The sequence below is a fragment of the Equus quagga genome, chromosome 5 (genome assembly GCF_021613505.1).
Source record: "Equus quagga isolate Etosha38 chromosome 5, UCLA_HA_Equagga_1.0, whole genome shotgun sequence".
NCBI classification, from domain to species: Eukaryota; Metazoa; Chordata; class Mammalia; order Perissodactyla; family Equidae; genus Equus; species Equus quagga.
Genome location: NC_060271.1, coordinates 12,646,260 through 12,672,223, shown reverse-complemented (window position 1 = coordinate 12,672,223; position 25,964 = coordinate 12,646,260). Strand labels below are relative to the sequence as shown.

At 36.2% G+C, this 25,964-nt stretch overlaps 1 protein-coding gene across 5 annotated transcripts in view; it reads left to right on the top strand.

Annotated features, from left to right (window-relative positions):
• Positions 1 to 25,964, top strand: part of MAST2 (microtubule associated serine/threonine kinase 2) — a 210,724-nt gene that overhangs the window by 61,106 nt on the left and 123,654 nt on the right. The window contains exon 1 of one of the 5 annotated variants that reach the window (XM_046662033.1): positions 24,723 to 24,776. The exons of the other annotated variants lie outside the window; for them this stretch is intronic. Within the exon in view, the coding sequence (XP_046517989.1) occupies positions 24,738 to 24,776 (39 nt within the window). The 5' untranslated portion in view covers positions 24,723 to 24,737. Of the gene's footprint in view, positions 1 to 24,722; positions 24,777 to 25,964 lie in introns of those variants that run through there. 5 annotated transcript variants of the gene reach the window in all.

Genomic DNA, 25,964 nt, shown 5'->3' with positions numbered 1-25,964 from the left:
ATTGATATTTTCTGTTTGTGAGTATATTCAACAGTTGGCGTGGGTAGTTTTGTTTTTTTATTTTCAACTGTCCTGGGGCCGGCCCTGTGGCCTAATGGTTAAGTTTGCTGCACTCGGCTTTGGTGGCCTGGGTTCGGTTCCTGGGTGCAGACCTATGCTGTTTCTTGGGGACCCACATACAAAATAGAAGAAGATTGGCACAAATGTTAGCTCAGGGCAAATCTTCCTCAAGCAAAAAGAGAAGACTGGCAACAGATGTTAGCTCAGGGCAAATCTTCCTCAGCAAAAAACAAAAACAAAAACTGTCATAGAATGTTCACCTTATATCCCTGTACTTGCAAAATTGTTTTGTACCCCATAGAATGACATCTTTTGGAGCATATACTCTGGTGTGCATATGTGTGTATATGTGTGTTTTATTACTGTTTTAAATGAGAGAGAGAATTGTAGGAAGGATTGTGACAAAATATTCCATTAGTGTTAACATATGGAATGTGTATATAATGAGCATCTTAATAATAATGCAGGCTCTGATAGGTTAAACTGAACTGTGGTAGTGCATTTGGTTCTGTGATCCATATGAAACTAATTCGCACATTTCAGCCTAAGCCACTTATTACATAGAGGCATGTATTTATCTGTTGCAGGAGGTGGGAAATAATCTTGCTAGAATGTTGTAAAGGTTAGTACCCATTCTTTGGGCAGAGAGATATAAAAGGGAGATAACATCAGTATAAATGTAAGTTTGAGGATATTATTTAGATTTGTCTTTAAATTAAGGTCACGGTATCTCTGGGCCATAGAGTCCTTTTCTAAATCTCATCTGGTTTAAGTTAGTATTAAGAAATACTGTATCTACGTAGTGTCTGGATTTTTATTTATTCATTCAGCAACCATGTTTCTAGTGCCCACGAGGTGTCAAGATTTGTGGTGAATGCTGGAGAAAATAAGATATGTAAGACACTGTCCTTGTTCTCAGAGAACTAATTAATAATTGCTGTAATACAAAACTAGGTGAGGCCTAGTTTGTGGATATGTGAATTAGTGCTCAGTTCTGGATGTGTGTGGGAATTAAAAGCTTAATAATGATAATGCTTGAGCTAGATTTTAAAGGATGATTAGAAGTGATCAAAGGATGTTAGGAGTGGTCTGTTAAGCAGTAAATAACTTTTTCTAGGGAATGAAGGAAAACTTCATGGAAGAGGTAGTGTTTGAGCTAGACCTGGAAGGATAGCTAAGAGTTAGACATGCAAAGGGTGAGCTTGGGTAGGGAGAGGGCCTCTTTGGAGTAGGAAACATGAAGTAAATGTATGATTGTCTAAAATTCTAGAAATAGCAAGTAGTTTATTTTAGCTAGAGCAAAGAGCTTATTTACTCATACGATATGGCAGTGACTGTGCCTAGTGCTGGCTACATCTTAGTAAATAAAACAGACATGATCCCCGTCTTCATGGAGCCTAAGGGGAGGAGTGGAGTGATAGATAAGGTTGTGAACTGTAGGTTGGGTAGATTGGAGCAAAGGAGTTTGGATGTTAAGGGAGGCATTAGGACTTTTTAGTGGGGAGCCATTGAGGATTATCAGAATGGTTGAGAATTTTAATTAGGGCACTGAAGAGAAATGGGGTGGCGGAAGTCTTTTGTGTAGAAGCGATAGCTGGAGTCAAAAGATAGAGTGTGGATACAATAAATAACTTGGGAGGTGGTGGTGGGGATCAGTGTATGGTAAGTACTCAGAGAAAGTTTTTTTGACTGATTGTCTTTGCACCTACCCATATTCTTTACTCTCTGTGTACATTTCTTACTTTCCTCATCAGTTGTCTCTTTCACCTTTTCCCACTTTATTTACCCTTTTTCTGATCCTTTTTCTTCATTGGCTTATTTATAAAATATATTTCAGATTATTTCCTGAAACTAAAGATTTAATAGTTATCCTTTGCTTAGAAGGCTCCAATGATTCTTCTTAGAATTACAAAGACTTGATAGATCTGACAGAGTGATTTCATTAATCAAAAAAACAAGAATATGGGAGTCAGGGCAGGTCTAGGGAGTGAAAAAGAGCTCTGTGTTGGCCATGTCTAAGTTCAAGCGACCTATATGCTATACAAGTGCGATTGGCCAGTGAGCACTTGTGTTTAGAGCTCAAGAAATGTGTGTTAGAGATGGAGATTCAAGAGTCAAAGAAGCATCAGTGTGAAAATGGTAGTTAAAGCTTTGAATGTGGATGAGTTCACTTGAGAACATAGAAGGAGTGAAAAACAAGGACGAACCTCTAGGGGAACCGTTCTTCTGTTAGGTGATGATCTCCTTTAGGACAGGGATCATGTCTTTCTCAATGATAAACGTTTTTTGACTCCTCTATGCCAGTTGTTGTGCCAGGTGCTGGGTGTACAGAGAAGAATGAGATAGAGTCTTTGTGCTTAGCAGGATCCCAGGCCTTCAGGACAAAGAGAGATGTGTAGTGAACAGTGCAGAGCAAAAGATGCTACGGGGGAGGGAGAGAAACTGTTGTTGAGCCTTGCGTCTTCAGTAACTGTTTCCTTATGTGTCACTCAGTATGATTAGGAAGGTAAGTTTTTTGGTCTTTTTTTAAGCAATGCAATTAATTTGTGAGTGTTTTATATTGCTATGTTTAAAGAAGAAACCAACTAGTCCGTTCAACAAATTAGTGGCTTTATATATATGTTGTCCTTGATTATAATTTTTCTATAGACTAGGAGTGTTAAATGGGGTAAAAAGATTCTCGCCACTATATTTTCAGTGAAAATGCCTGAGGAAGTAATTGTGAGTAGGAAGATTTATATTGAAACAAATCATATAATTGCTTTTAATGAGTGATAAGAATTGACTTACCCTCCCCCTATTCATTTGGTAAGTTTTCAAATATTTATTTAGGGCTTCTTTCTAGCTTGTATGAGAGGTGTGGAATAAACAAGGGTGAAAACAGCAGACATGGTTCTTGTCCTTGTGGAATTTAGACCCTCATGGTGGTAGTAGATATTAACATTTTTAAAGGAATGTGTATATAATTATAAATCAGCATTGATCCAGTTATATAGCTGTAAATGGCAATAAAACACTATTAAAGAACCATAGTGTTTAAAATGTATTTTACTACTAATGAAATGAATCTGGGTGTTTTGTTAACTTGGTATGACTGTATGGAATTGTGGTCCATGTCCTTCGTACAGTGAGTTTGATCAGCATTTCAGAATGCTGGGATTAGGAGCATCACTGTCTGACAATAGAACTTTTTATGAGGCATTTTATTATGTATTCTATAGTTGTTTAGGTTCCTGATTATGAATACAAATATAAATTGCTATATTGTGCCTATTAAAGGGATTGAGCCTTATCACTTTGAATGATACTGGTTCTCATTATAAGCTTATGGTGGCAGTCTGTTAGCTGCATTGTATTAAGGGGCCTCAGCTGTTTTCCTTCAGCAGCACAATTGTTGATATAAATAGAAGCATTGCGTATTGGCATTTTAGAATATTAGTTTCATGGAGAAAAGAATAATACATGCTTTGAACATAGGATGCAAAATCCTCTTTGTGCTTAAAGTACCGTATTTTAAAAAAACTTTTTCAGATTCATATATAATGTTATTCTATGTGGAACTTGCCTACTTATATATAAAGTCAGAGATTAGCTAAAGAATAGTCATATCCTTGCTTTAGAAGTAATTTATTAGAGACAGTAATTAGCATTTCCGTATCATTTTTTATAGCAGGGCCACTTTTTTTTTTTGTTTTAAAGATTTTATTTTTTCCTTTTTCTCCCCAAAGTCCCCCGGTACATAGTTGTGTATTCTTCGTTGTGGGTTCCTCTAGTTGTGGCATGTGGGACGCTGCCCTAGCGTGGTCCGACGAGCAGTGCCATGTCCGCGCCCAGGATTCAAACCGACGAAACACTGGGCCGCCTGCAGCAGAGCGCGCGAACTTAACCACTCGGCCACGGGGCCAGCCCCTAGCAGGGCCACTTTTTGAAGGGCACATTTACTGCATGATTTAAAAAATAGCATTTGGTAAATACATCCTATGTGCTAGGGACTGTGCTGAGTATTTGAAATATGTTAGCTTATTTAATCCTTATACCAACCCTGTGAAGTAGGCATACTTAGTGTATAAGGTGAGGAAAGGGAAGCTTAAAGAACTTGTGCAAGTTCACATGGATGCTTCATGATAGAAGTATGGTTTGAATCCAGATCTCTCTTTGTGAATGCTCTTCATCTCTCTGATGATGTTTCTCTTTATTTTGTATCTGGGAAACTTCTCTCTTGTTTTCACTTGAACCAGTGTTGTGGAGAAATTATAGAGAAACTTCTCCTTCAGTGTTCTCTAACAACTCCCTTTTCTCATCCAAAACCAGACAAAAAACCTGAGTTTTAGAACAGGGTAAATTTAACTGAGCATCTTGTATTTTTATTTGCTAAACCTAGCAACACTAAACAAGGAGGAACCTCAGAGCAGTAGACTCTTTTTTAACAGATGTGATATTGGTTCCCAAACTTGACTGCACCTTGAAACCATCTGGGAATCTTTAAAAATACTGATGCCTGGCTCCCAATCCCAGACACGCAAATTTAATTGGTATGGGTTGTGACCTAGAGATCAGGATTTTTTTAAAAGCTCCCCAGGTCGATTCTATTATGCAGCTAAGTTTGGGAACCACTGAGATATGGGAAACTCAAGGTTTTAAGGGACTTATGGTTTATTCACTTTTTCCTCTCTTAGCAGATATTAGAAACATGCTGTAATAAATATCCATATTCACATATCCTTACATATTGATGCTTCTCTCTAAGATGGATGCTCTAAAATGGGATTGCTGGATCAAAGGTTATATGCATACTTTATCTTATTAGGTATTATTTTTAACAGTTTACCTTGTACCAGCAGTATCTGAAGACACCTGTTTTCTTGCATTTCTCTAGGTGCTTATTAAGACTCTTGTAATTTGTGCCACACTATATTATTTTTAAAAATCTTCATTCCCCAGACCATCCATTTATCCATCCTGTAATCCAACCTGACAATCTTTGTCTTAACTGGAGAATTTAGTCTGTTTACTTTTATTGTAATTACTGATGTGTTTGGATAGTTATCTCCTGTCTTATTTTGTGCTGTTTGTCCTGCTTTTTCTATGATTCTTTTTTTGTTTTGTTTTCTTTTGTACTGATAGTTTTTTTTTCTCTTTTTACTTCCACTAACCCCAACTAGTTTAGAAATTACACACTTTCTTTTATTTAACCTAGTAATTGCAACATATACATTGCAGCTTGGTTGTTTTTTGTTGTCTTCCTTATTACATTTTGAGTTCTCTTTAGGACAAAGGTTGTTTTATATGTTTATCTTCTCAGCCTGTTCAATAACTGATGCTGAGATTACTTATATTTAAGTCACCAACACCAGGTTAAACCATCCATCAAATAATGCTTACTAGGTGCCAACTATCATAACTGTAGTTCTTGCTAAGAAGGGCTAAGAGGAGAGTCAAAGAAATATTTATATCCTTATTGAGATTATAATTTCTAGTTGGGGGTATAAAATGAAAATACATGGAAAGCTAACTAGTTATGTATAGTAATAGAGATCCATATTCCCTTTTCTGAAACCATTGAAGATAGATATCGTATTTTAGAATTAAGAATTCTTCTGTACTTTAGAGATAATGAGGTGCATATACCATATATTACTTAAAACCTCCAGCAGGATCTAGGGCAGTACCAAGTCATCAAACACATTATGTTTCTGTAGGAAAACATAGGAATTTCATATTGAGTGGGATAAATAAAGATTAAAATGGCCTCACGTCAGTTTTGCTGCTAGATTCATTTTGGCATCAAACTGGCTTGAAAAAATCTTTAGGTTTTTAAAAAGAACTTCTTAGATTTTGAAGAGATTGTGAACCTGCATGTTGCCAAACGGCCAGAATTCGGAAAAGTGAGAAATGGTTGGGGTTCAGGTGATAAGGAAGAAGAGGCATCACAGAAGAAATAATGTGAGCTAGGTCTTGAAGAATGTGTAGGATCTGAAGAGCTGGAAAGAATTTGAGAATATCTGTCTTGCAGGAATGGCTAGGAGGAGAATAGTGGGACAGTCAGCTGAGATGAGATAATCTCAGTTTCGAGATTTTTGAGTCCTGATTCTGCTCCTAATAATTGTGTGACATTAAGCAAACAGACCATTCTTTCCTCCTTTCTACTACTTCTCCTTTCTTCTTCCTTTTACTTCCATCCTGTTCCCTCTCTTCCCTCCCTCTCTCTTTGCTTCCGTATTTTCCCCCTTCTTCCCTTTCCTCATCATGTTGTTCATTTGTAAAATGAATATGTTATGTATAAAGTGCCTTGTACGACATTAGGAACTTAGGTGGCCAGCAAATGGCAGTTATTATTTTAAAAGCATTTCACAGCTTTAAAAAAGGTTTCATATAAATTCTTTCATTTATTCTTTAAGGTAACTTGCTGAAGAATATGCTATATCTGATTAATAAATGAGAAAACTGTGATGTAGTATGAATATATTACTCAAGATGGTATTGGTAACAAGTAGTGGATTGGGATACTTTTGTTTCTGATTCCAGTGTTTCCTCTGTTATATCACAAATGCCTATACAAAGTGTACTTATCTCTCTTCCATCTATTATTTCAAGAGATCCTCAGAGGGGCCGACCTGGTGGTGCAGTGGTTAAGTTCACACATTCTGCTTTGGCAGCCCGGGGTTTGCCAGTTTGGATCCTTGGTGCGGACATGGCACTGCTTATCAAGCCATGCTGTGGTAGGCGTCCCACGTATAAAAAAGTAGAGGAAGATGGGCACGGATGTTCGCTCAGGGCCAGTCTTCCTCGGCAAAAAGAGGAGGATTGGCAGCAGATGTTAGCTCAGGGCTGATCTTCCTCCAAAAAAAAAAAAAGATTCTCAGAACACTCCAGGCATCAACTGGGCAGTGCTATGTGATTGTGGTAATATCTGGCATTTGCTATTGACTGGTATTTTCTATTAGTTCTGTATAGGCAGCCTTCTGTCTTAAGATGTTTTCAGACCTTACAGGCAGCATGTAGAAGTTAGCAGATGTATCTAGGGAGGAGTCAGAATGTTATACAAAAGTTAAAAGATAAGTTTTTTTCCCTCAAAAACCAGATTTCATTGGATAAAAATTCCAAATGATAGAGTAAGTATGAATTGGTTCTGAATGTTGTGTAAAATTCTAGTTATGCATGCTTTTCTCTTCCTGCTGTGGGCTTGGGTCTTTGAAAGCAGAAGGAAGATGATTTCACTAAGTAATGAAAGGCTATACAGTATATATCATAAGAGCTCACACTTCTAGAAATACAGTTTCTTTATGTTTTCACTATGATGCTTAGGAGACTCATAGAGTATTTCCCACCCTTTCTCAGTCAGATGCACTTAACGCTGACTTTTTCAGTCAACTCTCCAGACTGTGTGATTTTACATATGGAAGAGTAGAAAGTGATACTCTTGTCAAGAAGAAAGGATGGTCAAGGTCTACTATTTGAAGGTTGTATGGAGTGTAGGAAACCATTTATAACTCTTTAGAGGCAAATTAGTTAGAAGAATGGAATTTGACATGTCCAAAATGATAGACTTATTCCCTCCCTAGTATTCTTTATCTTGTAAATGGTGCTACAATCTTGGTAAAAGATGCTATCCTTGATTCTTCTATTTTTCCACCTCCTGTTCAGTCCAAGAGCTAGTCTAGGTGGCTCTCTGTATAGAGTATACTCTGAATCTGTATATTCCCCCTCCCCCTGCCCCAGCTTTACTGCTAAGAACCCTAGTCCAAGCCCCCAATTCTCTAGTCTAAACTGTTCCAGTAGCTTGTTATTTGATCTTTCTGCATTTCCTTGGCCTCCTTACAAATCATCCTCCAGAAAGTAGTCATTACACTTAAAAAAATAAAAAAAATTTTTTTAGAAATTAGTGCATTGAAAAAAATGTATATCAGATCATGTCATTCTCTTGCTTAAAATTATCCACTGATGTCCCATTACACAAACAGTAAACTCTAAACTCCTTATCATTAGAGGAGAATTGACGTCTTAACATTATTGAGTCTCATGATCCATGAACATAGCATCTCTCTCCATTTATTTAAATCTTTAGTTTCTCCATAATGCTTTGTAGTTTTGGTGTACAGTTCTTGCTCATCTCTTATTAGATTTATTCCTGAGTATTTCATATTTTTTGTTGTTCTTGTAAATGTAATTGCTTTACAGTTTCAATTTCTGATTCCTTGTTGCCAGTGTGTAGAAATATAACTGATTTCTCAATATTGATCATGTATCCTGCAACCTTGCTAAACTCACTTATTACTTCTAGTGGCTTTTTTGTTGATCACATTAGATTATTTTATATACATGATCTCATTGTGTGTGAATAAAGATAGTTTTACTTTTTCCTTTCCAATTTAAATGCAAATGCCATTTATTTATTTATTTTTCTTTGCTTTATTGCAGTGGCTAGAAGTGCCAGTGCAGTGTTGAATAGAAATGATGAGAGCAGACATTCTTGCTTTGTTCCTGATCTTAGGGGGAAAACATTCAGTACTTCATTAAGTATGATGTTAACATTAGGTATTTTGTAGATACCTTTTATCAAGCTGAGGAAGTTCACCTCTTAGCTTGTTGAGAGTTTTAACAGGAATGGATGTTGTATTTTGTCAGATGCTTTTTCTGTATGTATTGAGATGATATGGTTTTCTTTTTTAGTCTGCTAATTTGGGAAATTATATTGAGTTTTTTCGTTGGTTGATTTTTACATATTAAGCCAACGGTGCATTCCTGGCATAAACCCCACTTGGTCACAGTGTATTATATTTTTAGTATGTTGCTGAATTTGATATGCCAAAATTATTGCATTTATGTTCATAAAGGATAGTGGTTTATAGTTTTCTTGTTTCTTGTCTTTTGTCTGGTTTTGGAGTCAGGATAGTGCTGACCTTATAGAAAAAGTTTGTGTAGAATTCATTCGTTTTTTTAAATGCTTGATAGAGTTCATTATTGAGACCATCTGGACCTGTAGTTTTATTTGCAGAAAACTTTTTAAACTACAAATTTAATCTCTTTAATAGATATAGGAATATTCAGACTTCCGTGTTTCTTGAGGGGGTTTTGGTAGTTTGTCTTTCAAAGAATTTATCCATTTCATTTAAATTGTGGAATTTATTGGCATAAAATTGTTAATCTCTCACCCTGATCTTGGTAATTCTTTTCTTCTTTTTCCCCTAATCAGTCTGAAGAGTGATTTATCAATTTTCTCAAGATCTAGCTTTTAGTTTAACTTATTTCTCTTATTTCATGTATTTACTTTTGTATGTACGTCTGTATATATGTTTTCTATTTCAGTGATTTCTGCTCTCATCTTTATTCTTTTTTTCTGCTCACAGTGGATTTTATTTTCTTTTTCTAATTTCTTAAGGTAGAAGCTGAGGTTGTTGAACTGAGTCCTTTCTTTTCTAATATAGTGATTAGTGGTTAACATTTCTCTCTAATACTACTACTTTAGCTGCTTCCTACACGTTTTGATATGTATCTTTTCATCTTCACTCAATTCAAATTACTTTCTAATTTTTCTTTTAATTTCTTTGAATGATGAATTATTCATGAGTAAGTTATTTAGTTTTTAAATATTAGGGGATTTTTCATATCTCTTGTTATTAATTTGTGGTCAGTGACGTATATGACTTGGGTCTTAAAGTTTCTTGATTCTTGTTTTATGGTGCTGAGTATGGTCTTGAGGAGAATGTGTGCTCTGCCGTTGTGTGAGTGCTCTACAAATGTCATTTAGGTCAGGTTGGTTGATAGTGTTGTTCAGAGTTTTTTTAAACCTTACTGATTTTCTGTCTGCTTGCTCTGTCGGTTGTTAAAGAGGGTTGTGGAATCTCAAGAGGGACTGGAATTACATGCATGTGCTGCTCTCTCTGTTAGGTTTTCATTTTGTAAGTTATTGGTTTTCTAGCTTTGATTTTGCACTAAATCACTGTGGGGAGTTTTTACATTGAAAATCACTTTAATTTTAAGTTATCTAGCCCTTTAAGACAAGGGAAGTATATTAGGAATTAGAATTTAGTGGTAGGATTTCCTGTTTCTATAAAAGTTTTGAATTATTTATGTTAATGTTTGGATTGAAAGGACTCCTTTGTCTTTTGTGTTATGTCTGCTGTAATGTGAGTATATATATCTTTAATAGTTTTAATTTTATCCTTTAAAAAATAATGGGGAAAATATAACTTGTTCTAAAAGCAGAATACAAAGGGATACAGAAGTGATTTTCTGCTTTTGAAAGTTATTGGGAATTTTTCTGTTTTGATGGTGTAAAATGTACATTGTAATAAGCAAAAGTCATGAAGTGCTCTTATAACTTTTGCTTAGATTTTTAAAAATGAAAGCAATTTTTGCAGTTTCATTTCACTTTTTTTTCCCCTCTGTTTGACCCCTCTTGAGTTTTAGTCCCACTTGAAATGAATTACCTGAGCTGAGGGGCTAAGATTGCTCCTGGCAAACACAATTTAATGGACTGTTTTGCAAAAGGGGCACAAAACTCCAGACAGAAAGGATGTCCCTCAGATGTGTGGGCATCTTGGGAACAAAGTAAAGTGCATTTAGAAGAAACAGTAAAATGGAAATGTAGAAATTAAACAAGTTTAGGCTTGTTTACTTATTTAATATTTTATTTTGAAATAATTACAGACCCATAGGAAGTTTCAAAAATAGTGCATAGAAATCCCATGAATGCTTCACCCTGCTTTCCCCAGTGGTGACATCTTATATAACTGTAGTACAATATCAAAACCAGGAAATTGACATTATTACAATATTGTTACCTAGATTACAGGCTTTATTTGGTTTCTACATGACTTGTGTATGTGTATGTGAGTTTACAATTCTATACAATTTGATCCCATGGATAGATTTGTGTAATAACTGCCACGACAATCAAAATACAGAGGTGTTCCGTCATTACAAAGGAGCTCCCTTGTGCTACATAGTTGCACTCCTACCCCTGTCCTTGTCCCACAAGGGAGCAACCACTAATCTGTTCTCTTTCTCTATGTGCATGTTATATAAATAGATCCATATACTATATAACCTTTTGAGACTGGCTTTTTTTCACTAAGCAGAATGCTTTTGAGATTCATCCAGATTGTTGCATGTATCAACAGTTCCATCCCCTTTTTTGCCAAGTAGCCCATTGTATGACTATATCAACATTTGTTTATTCACTGACTTGTTGGTGGATTTTTTTTAACTATTAAATTTTAAAGGTTCTTTATATATTGTAAATATAAATTCTTTGTTGTATATGTGGTTTGCAAATATTTTCTCACACTCCCTACCTTGTTTTTCATTCTTCTTAGAAACAGAGTCTTTTTTTAAATTGAAGTCATAATAGTTTATCACATTGTGATATTTGAGTTGTACATTATTTTTCAGTCAGCCTATGTGTGCCCCTTTACCCCTTATGCCCACCCCCAAACCCCCTTCCCTTCTGGTAACCACTAATCTGTTCTTTGTCCTTTCATTTGTTTATCTTCCACATATGTGTGAGATCATACGATGTTTGTCTTTTTCTGTCTGGCTTATTTTGCTTAACATAATTCCCTCAAGGTCCGTCTGTGTTGTTGGAAGTGGGATAATTTTGTCTTCTTTTGTGACTGAGTAGTATTCCATTGTACATATATACCACATGTTTATCCATTCATCAGTCGATGGGCACTTGGGTTGCTTCTACGTCTTGGCTATTCTGAATAATGCTGCCATGAACATAGGGGTGCATAAGTCTCTTTGGATTGTTGATTTCAAGTTCTTTTGATAAATACCCAGAAGTGGGATAGCTGGGTCATATGGTATTTCTATTTTTAATCTTTTGAGAAATCTCCATACTGTTTTCCATAGTGGCTGCACCAGTTTGCATTCCAACCGTCAGTGTATGCGGGTTCATTTTTCTCCACATCCTCTCCAACACTTATTATTTCTAGTCTTGTTAATTATAGCCATTCTGACAGGTGTGAGCTGATAGCTCATTGTAGTTTTGATTTGCATTTCCCTAATGATTAGTGATATTGAACATCTTTTCATGTGTTTATTGGCCATCTGTATATTTTCTTTGGAAAAATGTCTTTTCATATCCTCTGCCCGATATCTGATTGGGTTATTTTTTTGTTGTTGAGTTGTGTGAGTTCTTTAGTATTTTGGAAATTAACCCCTTGTTGGATATATGATTTGCAAATATTCTCTCCCAGTTGGTAGGTTGTGTTTTCATTTTATTCCTGCTTTCCTTTGCCTAACAGAAGCTCTTTAGTTTGATGTAGTCCCATTTGTTAATTTTTTCTTTTGTTTCCTACACCTGAGTAGACATGGTATTCAAAAGGATCCTTCTAAGACTGATGTCAGAGAGTGTACTGCCTAAATTTTCTTCTAGGAATTTCATGGTTTCACGTCTTACCTTCAAGTCTTTAATCCATTTTGGATTAATTTTTGTGCATGGTGTAAGGTAATGGTCTACTTTCATTCTTTTGCATGTGGCTGTCCAGTTTTCCCAACACCATTTATTAAAGAGACTTTCCTTTCTCCATTGTAAGTTCTTGGCTCCTTTGTTGAAGATTAACTGTCCGTAGGTGTGTGGTTTTATTTCTGGGCTTTCAATTCTGTTCCATTGATCTGTGTGTTTGTTTTTGTACCAGTACCATGCTGTTTTGATTACTATAACTTTGTAGTATATATATATATATTTTTAAAAGATTGGCACCTGAGCTAACAACTGTTGCCAATCTTCTTCCTTTTTTTTCTTTCTGCTTTTTCTCCCCAAATCCCCCCAGTACATAGTTGTATATTTTAGTTGTGTGTCCTTCTAGTTGTGGCATGTGGGATGCCGCCTGAGTCTGGCCTGATGAGTGGTGCCATGTCCGCGCCCAGGATCCAAACCAGCGAAACCCTGGGCCGCTGCAGCGGAGTGTGCGAACTTAACCACTCGGCCACGGGGCCGGCCCCTATAGTATATATATATATTTTTTTTAATTGAGTTAATGATAGGTTACAATCCTGTGAAATTTCAGTTGTACATTAATGTTTGTCATTCGTGTTGTAGATGCACCACTTTACCCTTTGTGCCCACCCCCCACCCCACCTTTCCCCTGGTATCCACTAAACTGTTCTCTTAGTCCACATTTTTAAATTCCTCATATGACTGGAGTCATACAGAGATTATCCTTCTCTAGCTGGCTTATTTCACTTAACATAATTCTCTCAAGGTCCATCCATGTTTTTGCAAATGGAATGATTTTACTCTGTTTTGCAGCTGAGTACTATTCCATTGTGTATATATACCACATCTTTATCCATTCATCTGTTGATGGGCACTTAGGTTTCTTCTACGTCTTGGCTATTGTAAATAATGCTGCAATGAACATTGGGGCACATATGGGATTGCTGACTTCAAGCTCTTTGGATAGATACCCAGTAGTGGAATGGCTGGATCGTATGGTAGTTCTATTTTTAATTTTTTGAGGAATCTCCATACTGTTTTCCATAGTGGCTGCACCAGTTTGCATTCCCACCAGCAGTGTATGAGGGGTCCTTTTTCTCTACAACCTCTCCAACATTTGTTACTATTAGTTTTAGATATTTTTGTCATTCTAATGGGTGTAAGGTGATATCTTAGTGTAGTTTTGATTTGCATTTCCCTGATGATCAGTGATGATGAGCATCTTTTCATGTGCCTATTGGCCATCCGTATATCTTCTTTGGAGAAATGTCTGTTCATGTCTCCAGCCCATTTTTTGATTGGGTTGTTTGATTTTTTGTTGTTGAGTTGTGAGAGTTCTTTATATATTATGGATATTAAGCCTTTGTCAGATATATGACTTGCAAATATTTTTTCCCAGTTAGTGGGTTGTTTTTTTGTTTCAATCCTGTTTTCATTTGCCTTGAAGAAGCTCTTTAGTCTGATGAAGTCCCATTTGTTTATTCTTTCTATTGTTTCCCTTGTCTGAGAAGACATGGTGTCCGAAAAGATCCTTTTAATACTGATGTCAGAGTGTACTGCTTACGTTTTCTTCTAGAAGCCTTATGGTTTCAGGTCTCACCTTTAGGTCTTTGATCCATTTTGAGTTTATTTTGGTGAATGGTGAAAAAAAAATGGTCAATTTTCATTCTTTTACATATGGCTTTCCAGTTTTCCCAGCACCATTTGTTGAAAAGACTTTCTTTTCTCCATTGTATGCCCTCAGCTCCTTTGTCAAAGATAAGCTGTCCATAGATGTGTGGTTTTATTTCTGGGCTTTCAATTCTGTTCCATTGATCTGTGCACCTGTTTTTGTACCATGCTGTTTTGATTACTGTAGCTTTGTAGTATGTTTTGAAGTCAGGGATTGTGATGCCTCCCGTTTTGTTCTTTTTTCTCAGGATTGCTTTAGCAACTCGGGGTCTTTTGTTGCCCCATATGAATTTTAGGATTCTTTGTTCTAATTCTGTAAAGAATGTCATTGGGATTCTGATTGGGATTGTATTGACTCTATAGATTGATAATATGGACATTTTAAGTATGTTTATTCTTCCAATCCGTGTGCATGGATATCTTGCCATTTCTTTATGTCATCTTTGATTTCCTTCAATAATGTCTTATAGTTTTTGTTGTATAGGTCTTTCACCGCCTTGGTTAAATTTCTTCCTAGATATTTTATTCTTTTTGTTGCAATTGTAAATGGGATTGTATTCTTGAGGTCTCTTTCTGTTAGTTCATTATTAAAGTATAGAAATGCAACAGATTTTTGTAAGTTGATTTTCTACACTGCAACTTTGCTGTAGTTGTTGATTATTTCTAATAGTTTTCTGAGGGATTCTTTAGAGTTTTCTATATATAAAATCGTATTGTCTGCAAACAGCACGGATTTCACTTCCTCTTTGCCAATTTGGATACCTTTTATTTCTTGTTCTTGCCTAGTTGCTCTCGTCCAAACCTCCAGTATTGTGTTGAATAAGAGTGGTGCGAGTGGGCATCCTTGTCTTGTTCCCGTTCTCAGAGGGATGGCTTTCAGTGTTTCCCCGTTGAGTATGATATTGGCTGTGGGTTTGTCATATACGGCCTTTATTATGTTGAGGTTCTTTTCTTCTCTTCCCATTTTATTGAGAGTTTTTGTCATAAATGAATGTTGGATGTTGTCAAATGCTTTCTCTGCATTCTCAGAGATAATCATGTGGTTTTTATTCCTCATTTTGTTGATGTGGTGTTATCACATTGATTAATTTGCAGATGTTGAACCGTCCCTGCAACCCTGGTATAAATCCCACTTGATCATGGTGTATGATCCTTTTAATGTATTACTATATTTGGTTTGGCAATCTTTGGTTGAGGATTTTTGTATCTATTTTCATCAGTGATATGGGCCTGTAATTTTCCTTCTTTGTGTTGTCCTTGCCCGGCTTTGGGATCAGGTTGATGTTGGCCTTGTAGAATGTGTTAGGAAGTGTTCCATTCTCTTCAATTTTTTGGAATAGTTTGAGGAGAATAGGTACTAAATCTTCTTTGAATGTTTGGTAGAATTCTCCTGACAAACCATATGGTCCTTGACTTGTATTTTTGGGGGGTTTTGATTACTGTTTCAATCTCTTTACTTGTAATTGGTCTATTCAAGATTCTTTACTTCCTCTTGATTCAGTTTTTGGAAGTTGTGTGAGTCTAAGAATTTATCCATTTCTTCTAGATTGTCCAATTTGTTGGCATCTAGCTCTTCATAGTATTCTCTTATAGTCCTTTGTGTTTCTGTGGTATCTGTTGTAATTTCTCCTTTTCCTTTTCTAATTTTATTTATTTGAACCTTCTCTCTTTTTTTCTTAGTGAGTCTGGCTAAGGTTTTTTCAATTTGTATATCTTCTCAAAGAACCAGCTTTTAGTTTCATTGATCCTTTGTACTGTTTTTTGTGTTTGTTTCAATTCCTTTTATTTCTGCTCTAATTTTTATTATTTCCCTCAGTCTGCTGTCTTTGGGCTTTGTTTATTCCTCTTTTTCTACTTCTGTTAGGTTTAGTTTAAGATTGCTTATTTGAGATTTTTCTTGTTTGTTAAGATGGGCCTGTATTGGTATGAATTTCCCTCTTGGGACTGCTTTTGCTGCATCCTATATGAGTTGGTATGGTGTATTTTCATTTTCATTTGTCTGCAGATATTCCTTGATTTCTCCTTTAATTTCTTCAGTGATCCGTTGGTTGTTCAGTAGCTTGTTGTTAGTCTCCACATGTTTGGCACTTTCCTAGCATTTCTCTTGTAGTTGATTTCTAGTTTCATAGCATTATGGTCAGAAAAGATAATTGATGTTATTTCAGTTTTCTTACTTATATTGAGGCTTTCCTTGTTTCCCAACTTATGGTCTATCTTTGAGAGTGTTCCCTGTGCACTTGAGAAGAATGTGTATTCTGCTGTTTGTGGATGGAGTGTTGTATGTACATCTATTAAGTCCATGTGGTCTAGTTTTTCATTTAATTCCACTATTTCCTTGTTGATTTTCTGTCTAGATGATCTGTCCATTGATGTAAGTGGGGTGTTGAGGTCACCTCTCATTATCATGTTGCTGTTAATTTGTCCTTTTAGGCCTTTTAGTGGTTGCTTTATGTACTTTGGTACTCCTATGTTAGGTGCATATATATTTATAGGTGTTATGTCCTCTTGGTGGAGTGTCACTTCTATCATTATATACTGCCCCTCTTTGTCTCTCATTGCCTTTTTTATCTTGAAGTTTGCTGTCTCTGATATAAGTATGGCAATACCTAATTTCTTTTGTTTGCCAGTAGCTTGGAGTATTGTCTTCCATTCCTTCTCCCTGAGCCAGTGTTTGTCTTTAGAGCTGAGATGTGTTTCCTGGAGGCAGCATGTTGTTGGGTCTTGTTTTTAATCCATCCACCTGCTCTTAACAGTCTTTTGAAGAGCAAAATTCTGTAATTTTGATGAAGTTCAATTTACTAATTTTTCCTTTTATTGATTTTACTGTGTGTTTTTTTTGTAGGGGAAGATTTGCCCTAAGCTAACATTTGCGAATCTTCCTCCTTTTTTCTTCCTCCCCACCCTCCCACAGCCACCATACGTAGTTGTGTATCGTTGTAAGTTCTTCCTGTTCTTTGTGAGCCACCACAATAGCATGGCTACTGCCCGGCGAGTGGTGTAGTTCTGCACCTTGGAACCGATCCTCAGCTGCTGAAGTGGAGCATGCTGAACTTTAACTGCTAGGCTGTGAGTGCTGGCTCTTATGGGTTATACTCTTGATGTCATGTGTAAGAACTCTTTGTCTATCCCTACGTCCTGGAGATTGTGTTCTATGTTTTCTTATAAAAGTTTTATTTTCAAACTTTTAAACTTTTAAAAAACTTTTAAACTTTTAAAACTTTTAAAAACTTATAAAAGTTTTTAATTTTACATTTAAATCCACGATACATTTTGAATTAAGTTTTGCATATGTTGTGAGATGTAGGTTGAGATTTGTTTATATATTTATTTACTTGCCTATGGATAGCCAGTTACTCCAGCACAATTTATTGAAAGATCTATCCTTTCTCCATTGAATTGCTTTTACACCTTTGTCAAAAATAAATAGGGCATATTTGTGTTGGTCTATTTTGGGTTTCTCTATTCTGTTCCTTTGGCCTGTGAGACTATTCCTAAATCTTAACATTGGTTAAAGTTGTTCCTTACACTTTAGCCTTTTATTTCAGAATTGTTTTAGCTGTCTAGTTCCTTTTCCTTTTCATATAAATTTTCGAATAAATTTGTTTCTATCTACAAAAGTCTTGATGGGATTTTGATAGGCGTTGCATTAAGCCTAAAGATAAATTTTGAGAGAATAGGCATTTTTACTATTAGTCTTCTAACCCTTTAATACAGTATGTCTCTCCATTTGTTGAGATCTTCTTTGATTTCTTTAATCAGCATTTTGTAATTTTCAGCATGCATGTTTTGTATATATTTTGTTAGATTTATACCTAAATATTTCATCATGTATTTTCATGTTCTTTGCCATGGGCAGTCTTAGTTCCTCAGCTCTGGTAATTCATTTCAAGTGGGGCTGAAAATTAAGAGAGGTCAAATGGAAAAAAGAAGTAAGGCAAAATCTTTTTTTGTGATTGTAAATGGTATTACTGTATTTTATATTTTAGTTTCCACATGTCTGTTGCTAGTAGTTAGAAGTACTTTTTTTGTGCATTGGTCTTCTATCCTGTGATACTTTTCTACATGGCAATCATGTCATCTTCAGATAGGACAGTTTCATTTCTTCCAATCTGCCTTTTATATCCTTTTCTTGCCTATTGATCTGGCTAGGACTTAGTTATTTTAAACACTGAACTTTTATTCTGGTAATGATCGCTTCATGAACCTAATTTGAGACTAACATTACTAGTTTCACTCACCTTATTCCTTACAGTTTCTGATCTTTGGCTTCTCTTGGACTTCAGAAGTTTAGCTTGGATTGATCTTGAATCCCTTTGGAGGAAGGAAAAGCTCTCTGTATTCTGAGAATGTGACACGATGCAGCATCATTGTTATTAATTTGTCTCCCTTCAGTGTGAGCTTCTTGGGAGGCAGTTGTAAGGATATAGGGCCTGGTACATAGTAAACTCCTAATTAGTGTTTGTTGAGCAAACATGTAAATGAGTAAATGGAACGAATATATGGCTCCTTCTCATGTAAAAAGTCTTAAGAAAACCTTTTCTGACAAGCTATACCTTAACTCTGGTGGAATTGACAATGTGAGGCCTTTTGCAGCTGCCCATCTTATTTTTATCAGATGTTTTGTTCGTTTTCTTCTCTCCTTTCACTTGCACTTCTCCAGATTCCTGTTTCATTAACAAGATGCTTTATGCTTTGGACATTACATGTGGTTTTGTTTGGTTGGTTTGTTTCTCAACGTCAAAAAAATGTCTGTATTTTGAAAAGATAACATTGTCTAATTGGTTTTAAGTTAGAAGAGTTGTAAAATAAATAAGCGGTTATATTGAGGAGTTGCAGAGAAACATCAGTCCTGGGACAATGTTTTATATTTAAGTGGAGGAGAATTTACCTCTAGATCTGGTTCTTTATGTAAGAATGCTTGATAGTGCATGTCTGTATATGTACTGTCTTCAGGGTACGGTGGTGAGCTGGGCTGGGGAGGAGACGTGCATCACATGTGGGGAGTAACCTTAATACTTTAGCGAGGGCACTTAGTACCTGATTCAAGTATTCATTTTGCTTCAATATTAGAATAGCTTTTTCATCTATATGTTTAATATCTTAAATATCAAATTTGCTTGAAAATTCCCTCCCAAATTTCTTTTCCCTTACCTACTTTATTTTTCTTCATTGCTTTTATCATCTTCTAACATACTGTGTATTTTATGTATTCATTTTCTTGTTTAATATCTGCCTATAGCCAGTTGAATGTAAGCTCCAAGAAATCAGACATTTTTATCTATTTTATTAACAGTTGTATCTCTAGAACCCAAATAGCAACTGGTGCATGGAGGATACTTAATTTGTGGAATAAGTGAGTGAAAGGAGGATTACTTTAAAAGACAGTGATTTCCTAAGAGGTTTGAGTGAGGAAACTTAACTGTAAACCTATGCAAATTATAAAATAGGGGTATCAGGAAAATTATTGTCTTCTACTCTGAGGAGCATAGTTTTCCTCTGTAAAATTAAGGAATTTTACTTGATTAATGGAGTTTCTATATAAGCAACAAATAAAAAAGAATCCTTTGTTGAGAATTTACCATGAGCTATAGAGGTTTCAGGTTCTGTGCTCTGCACTGTGTGCAGTGCCACCAGCAGTGACTATGAGAGCAATAGAGATAGTGTCATAGTGAATGGTGAAAAAGTCTCTAGACTCCCTTCAGGCCTTAGGTTTTGTAACAAAATTTTCTCCTTGTGCTTACCTTGGCTTGTTTGCCACATAAAGCTCCCCCTTATAGCTTTTCACTAAATGGGATTAGTTGTAAGATATTTTATTCACTTTCTGATCAATGAAAGGATAGTTTATGTTGAGAATATACATAGATGCAACCTATTCTGAAAATTTATGTATTTAATTTTATTTATTTCTGCAGATGTTCTAGTTTTTACCTAGTCATTGCCAAATAGTCTTATTAACACCAAATTAATGTATAGCAGAGAAGTTGATGAAAATGTTCTACTCATCCTTTCCAGGACAGGAAGCTCTCCTCCATCTGTTCTGTTCAGTTAAAGCTACATGTTCTAGCATAAACATGGGTTCAAGTTCCTACTATATAATTTCTAAGCAGGTTATATTCCCTTCTTGGGTCCTAATTTATTCAGTTATAAAATAAGGGATTTCAGTTAAATTAGCACATCCATTTATAAATAAAATTTATTTGAAGCAAGATTCAATATGAACCGTTAGGGTAGTTTTTCTTAGCAATCCTTATGTCTAAACCCATCTCTTCCTGGCTTCTCTGTTTACTAACCTTCTAATTATTCTCCCCTTTCATGTTAGATACTGTCATCAGGCATAAGTCTTCCTACTCCTCCCAACTCCTGCCATCATCTTTATTATTTTTATCTTCAGCAACCATGTAGATCCTGCCAATTTCCTGGCATCATAGTCGCTTGACCTCATCATCATCATTTCTAGTCCATGTAAGCACTCTCTTCAGGACCATACTCTGTGCCTTGTCATACCTCTCAAATGTTCCCCCACTTAAACCATAATGCTGGATAACCTCCTCACTACAACTTGATAGGTTTTCAGCTCCCTCATTTAGTTATTCTTAAAGGATATCAGTTCTTATGCTTCTCAGGACCTCTAGTAGATCTTTCTAATTTCTTCCTGTCCTTTAATCTTTACTTTCCTTCATTTTTAACTTTGATTCTATGGTCCATTAACTCTCTAACTCGTTAGTCAGTGTCGTAAATCTTTTGCCCCATTTTTTGTCAGCCTGTCTGGTAAATCTGTCTGATAAAACTTTTGCCTTTGTGTTACTGTAGCCTACTGAAGAAAGCCACACATGGAGCAGATTGGTGGCCCTATAAAATTATGATGAATAATGTCTGTCCATCAGTCCTCAATATTCCTCGCCAATCCTTTTTCTTTAATTAACTTATCTTCTTGTTCTCCACATTACCTCTTTCAAAATTTTTTTGCTTTTCTCAAATCTTTGATCTCTTTGTTCTCTGCTGATTTCCTTCTTATTTCACAAGAGAAAACAGCTGTGATTTGGAAACTTCTTTAGCTTCTTTACATCTCAGGTTACAGATATTTGGTTATCTGTACTTGCTTTTTCTTCTGTTATAATGCAAGAAGTATTCTTCCTATTGTCTCTGTTCATGCTCTGAAGGCCATGCACACCTTTTCAAGAATAACTTTCTTTTTTTTGAGAAATTTGGCTGTGAAAGATAGAAAAGAGTTAACTGGAAACCAGAAGAGTTGTCTAGATTTGCTGTCTTTATTTCCTCTCCTGTTCATTCTGCAGCCTGCTGCAGTTGGGCTTCTGCTCCTCTCACCCATCTACCCCTGAAGCTATTCTTCCAGAAGGCACCAGTGACTTCCAAGTCAGTAAATTCAAGGGTGTGCTTTAGTGATAGGTCTTTTGACAGTATTTCTTACTGTTCAGCCCTCCCAGAACACTCTTTTCTTGGCTTCTTTAATAACATTCACAGTCTTGATTTTCTTCCCACTCTTCTTAGCCTCCTGCAATTTAATTAGTATTTATAAACGTGATTTTCATATTAAAAAATAAAAGTTTACTAGATTAGAGAGAAGAAGGCAAAATTTGTATGAATTTTAAGAACAAAACAAGAGGCTTTAAAGAAATCAGATGTGGGAGGAAATTCTGGGCAGGGTGCACTCTACTCTTTCATTAGAGCTACCGAAAAAGGTTAAGATGCATTGATAAATGTTGTTTAAATTATTCCTTTCAACAATCTTATAAGGTAGATGATTTATTCTTGTTTAACTACAAAGAATTTGCAATGAAAAGGATGGGATGTGTTCAGGAAACGGTACATTGTTCTTTCTCATTGGAAGGCTAAGGTTACAGTAAGGTAGTAGTGAAGATAAAATTTATTGTTTCAGGGTTATGGGTGCCTTGAATACCAAGGGGAGGAGGAGATTTTGTTTTCTTTTTTTTTTGGTGAGGAAGATTGGCCTTCCTCTTTTTGCTTGAGGAAGGTTGTTGCTGAGCTAACATCCCTGCCAATCTTCCTCTGTTTTGTATGTGGGACGCCATACAGTGTGGCTTGATGAACAGTGTGTAGGTCCGCAGCTGCAATCCAAACCTGTGAACCCTGGGCTGCTGAGGCGGAGCATGCAAACTTAACCACTATGCCACTGGGCTGGTCCAAGGGGAGGAGTTTTCCACTTAACTTTTTAGATAGTGAGGACTGGTTGAAGATTTTTAAGCTGTACACACTTTAGGAAAGGGAGACTGTCTTGGCCAAGGGCTGATACTCCTATAACATTACTTTCGGTGAGCAAATGGCACTTCCACTGGAAGCTTTATTGTAGATTTCCCAGTGTAATGAATTGAGGCCTCTTTGACACTCCTTTAGCACTTTGTCATACTTCTGATGTAGAACTTTTCACATTGTATCATAATTACTTGTTTGTATTTGGCTTCCCCATTGGATTTGAGCTCTTCTAGAATAGAATTATTAGTTTATGGGTAATGTTAATCTTGGTAATCTTTTCCCATGCCCATCTCAGTGCTTGGCATGATAAATGATTCCTGAACTAGTAATTGAATGAAGAGTTTGAGTTTTGAATCTCTGGTCTGAACAGTTTATCAGCATGCCCCGTGTGTATTTCTACAGAGTTGACTGAGTTAGAGGCTCACTGCTGCCTCCTCTCTGCTCGTATATGTTTTAGTTAGTTAATAAAATCTATTTTGCCAGAGAGGTTCTATAGCTTTAAAAGCCTGTGGCTTTGCAGACACTCAGTGGATAGCATACCCTGTGCAAATCAGCTGTCTGTTCAGGTCTTATGTTTGTTTTCCCCATAGGCATAATCCAGCCGTTAGTTGCTTAAAGCAGCAGATGGAAGGAGCCCATGGAGATGTGGATTTATTAGCTCCCACAATGAAAGACCACACTGGTTGTGTTAAGGATTAGAAGTTTTTTGCTGAATGAAAGGGCGATGGATCCTGCTTTCTGTGCTATTTTCAGCAGTATGGCTAGCTCTTGTGTCTGGAGTCAGTTGTAAGAAGACCAGGAAAAGATTTTGTAAATAGGCCTTCCTTCAAGCCCCAGACTGTTGGTGCAGCTGCCATAATTATGGGAGTGGCAGCTTTTCCTCCTTGTTGGGTGCAGACTGAATCTGTCCTAGAGTTATTGCTGTATTTACTCCTTAGAGTGTATAACAGCCTGATTCAGGGTGCTTTATACATACCTTTATTTGTCAAATTAGGAAATTTGGATTAATATCTCCTGAAATCCTTTGGAGAGTGAATAATTTTTGCAGCGTGTCCTATGGTTTGAAGAACAATGATTGTGAATCGGTAGATAATGTATTTAATCCTCTTCCTAAAAATATAGTATGCCTTTGCTAACAATTTTTTTGTGACTTATTAGAAAAACACCAACTTGCTTTGCTTTTCCCCCTGTGTTTACTAGGATTGTGGCAATTACTATAAAATTGGAAAGTTTAAAACATTGTTTATGGAGTGTTTAAGTGACAAAATCATATCATGAGAGCTAACCTTTCATTCTTGAACTCTAAAAATGTGTGTATATATATATATATTTTTAAGTTATAAATTAGGAAACTAGAAACATTTTTAAACTTGGCTGAAGTCCCTCTTTGAAAATGGCAGCCAGGGACCAAAGAAATGATTCTGAGATCATTAAAGCCTGGGTAAAATTTTCCAGACTTTTTCATGCTGTGCTCTTTAGAAGTCTGATGGAATGGGGAGCTTTTCCTGTGACAGTACTATCAGCATGAATAGATGAATGAATTCGTCCATGCTCAGAACTCACCACACATGTACTAGCCCCCTCCAGGACATAAAAGAGCAGAGAAACCGACCTTAGCAATGATCTAAGCTCCTGAAGAAAGGCTTTCGTGACAGTCCAAGAAGTGAAGACCAGCGTATCTACAGATAAAGAAACAAAAGAGCCTGTGACAGTATCGAAAGAATCTGACATTTGCTTTGTCTATACAAAGGATGAAAGGAATTTTGCCGACTTAGTCAAAACAATAACTGGTTTTATATCAGCCTAAGCCTAAAATACAGGCATCAGAATAATATGTTTTTCTTTGTGTTTCTGAAGAATCGTTATCTTTTAAAAAACGTATGTGGAGTGGTTTTGTTTTGGGAAAGGAAAACGTGACATGGATTTTATAAGCTTAATAGCCGTAGGTGGAGACACTCTTGTTTTGTTTGCCAAACCTTTTAAATAAGCAGTGAAGTCAGGATATCAAAGATTGGAATTTTTTTCTGGGACCTTTGTCCTTTTCTTGGTACTTCAAATATTTTCAAACAAAGGGGTATAGATGGAAAAGGAAAACAAATATGAAATATTTTCCCCTATTTTGGTGGTGATTCAGATGAGATCAGTCTGTACCGCTGTGAAGAAAAACGTGGCTCTGATGTGAGGCGGTGATTGTCTCCTCACGCTGGACCGGGAGAGAACTGGTTTAGTGGAGCGGTGCTTAGTGGGCGCAGCGTGGGGAACGGGGTGAATTGTTTGCCTCAGAGACAGCAGTAAGCAAGTAGGCACAAGTAATTGACTGATATCTATTATGGATGATACCAGTATTCTACGAAGGAGAGGGTTACAGGTGAGTACCAGAAAGCCTTTTTACTGATCTCCTTCCTCTTAGTGTCTTTTGAAAATGTACTGAACAGATTGCTTCAATTTCATTTAATTCATTGAGGCATGGTAGAATGCCTCTTTATTCCATCATGTATAGTTGTAATTAGAGAAATTGTCTAAGACTTTTTTACTTTGATAGAAAAAAGGCTGCTTGGGTTTACTTACATTATATGAAGTGAGTGGAACAATTAAATCAGACCTATGCAGGATGCAAGCCTATTTTTGGACATCAGACATTACTACTAACAGATTGTTTACAGTAAACATATTCTGTTCCTGACCACCAAGCGTGCCTCCTCACCTCCCCCCACCTTAATTGTCACATATATATGTAATATATGTTTGACTGTACACACAGTTTTAAGGACTTTTCTGAATGATCACCTTGCATACATGCATACAATATAGTCTATATATCCGACACCTGTTTTGGAAGCCTTCTCCTCTTTAAGTGTTGGGTAATTTGGCACGTGAATAGGTAAGTAAGGTATAACAATGAGGGGAAAGTAGACTTATAGACAACCTTCGCCTGAGTTTTAATGAATGCCCTTCGCTCTAAAAGAGTGCATACCACAGTTCTTTCAAATTTGATGATTAATCTTTTCATGCTTTGTAAGGTAGATCTTCCCATCTTAGTCTTACTAATAAAGAGCAAGCTGGCTTAATTTAGTCCCTCACTGAGTGTTTTTAGGGATTGAGGTAGTGAAGGTTTCAGTATAAAACACACTGAGCTAATCAAATCAACCTGTGAAGGTTTGTCCTGAGAGGTAGCTATTTGTTTTTATTTTGTTTGACATTTGTTAAGTACTTTTTTTGTACGAAGCACCCACGTCTTTTTAATTATCATGAATTAACGTTATTTTGGTTTCTTTAAAATACTCAAAGAAAATGTTTAGGCTTGGTAAAATTTAAACAAATTATGATATTCATAGTTGTTCTTCTTATTTGTGCTTCTTATTAATGGCATTGTGAACATTTAAAGCCCACTGGGAACATCCCCTGAATCTTCAGCAGTTGTTCAATATAACTGGGCTTTAAAAGTCAATGCCTTATTTTAATTTCTCCTCTTAGTACAATTGGTCTGATGAGATTTGTTATTTGATTTCTTGGAGATATTTTGAGAAGTATTTGTAAAGTACTCAGAAGACTTCTT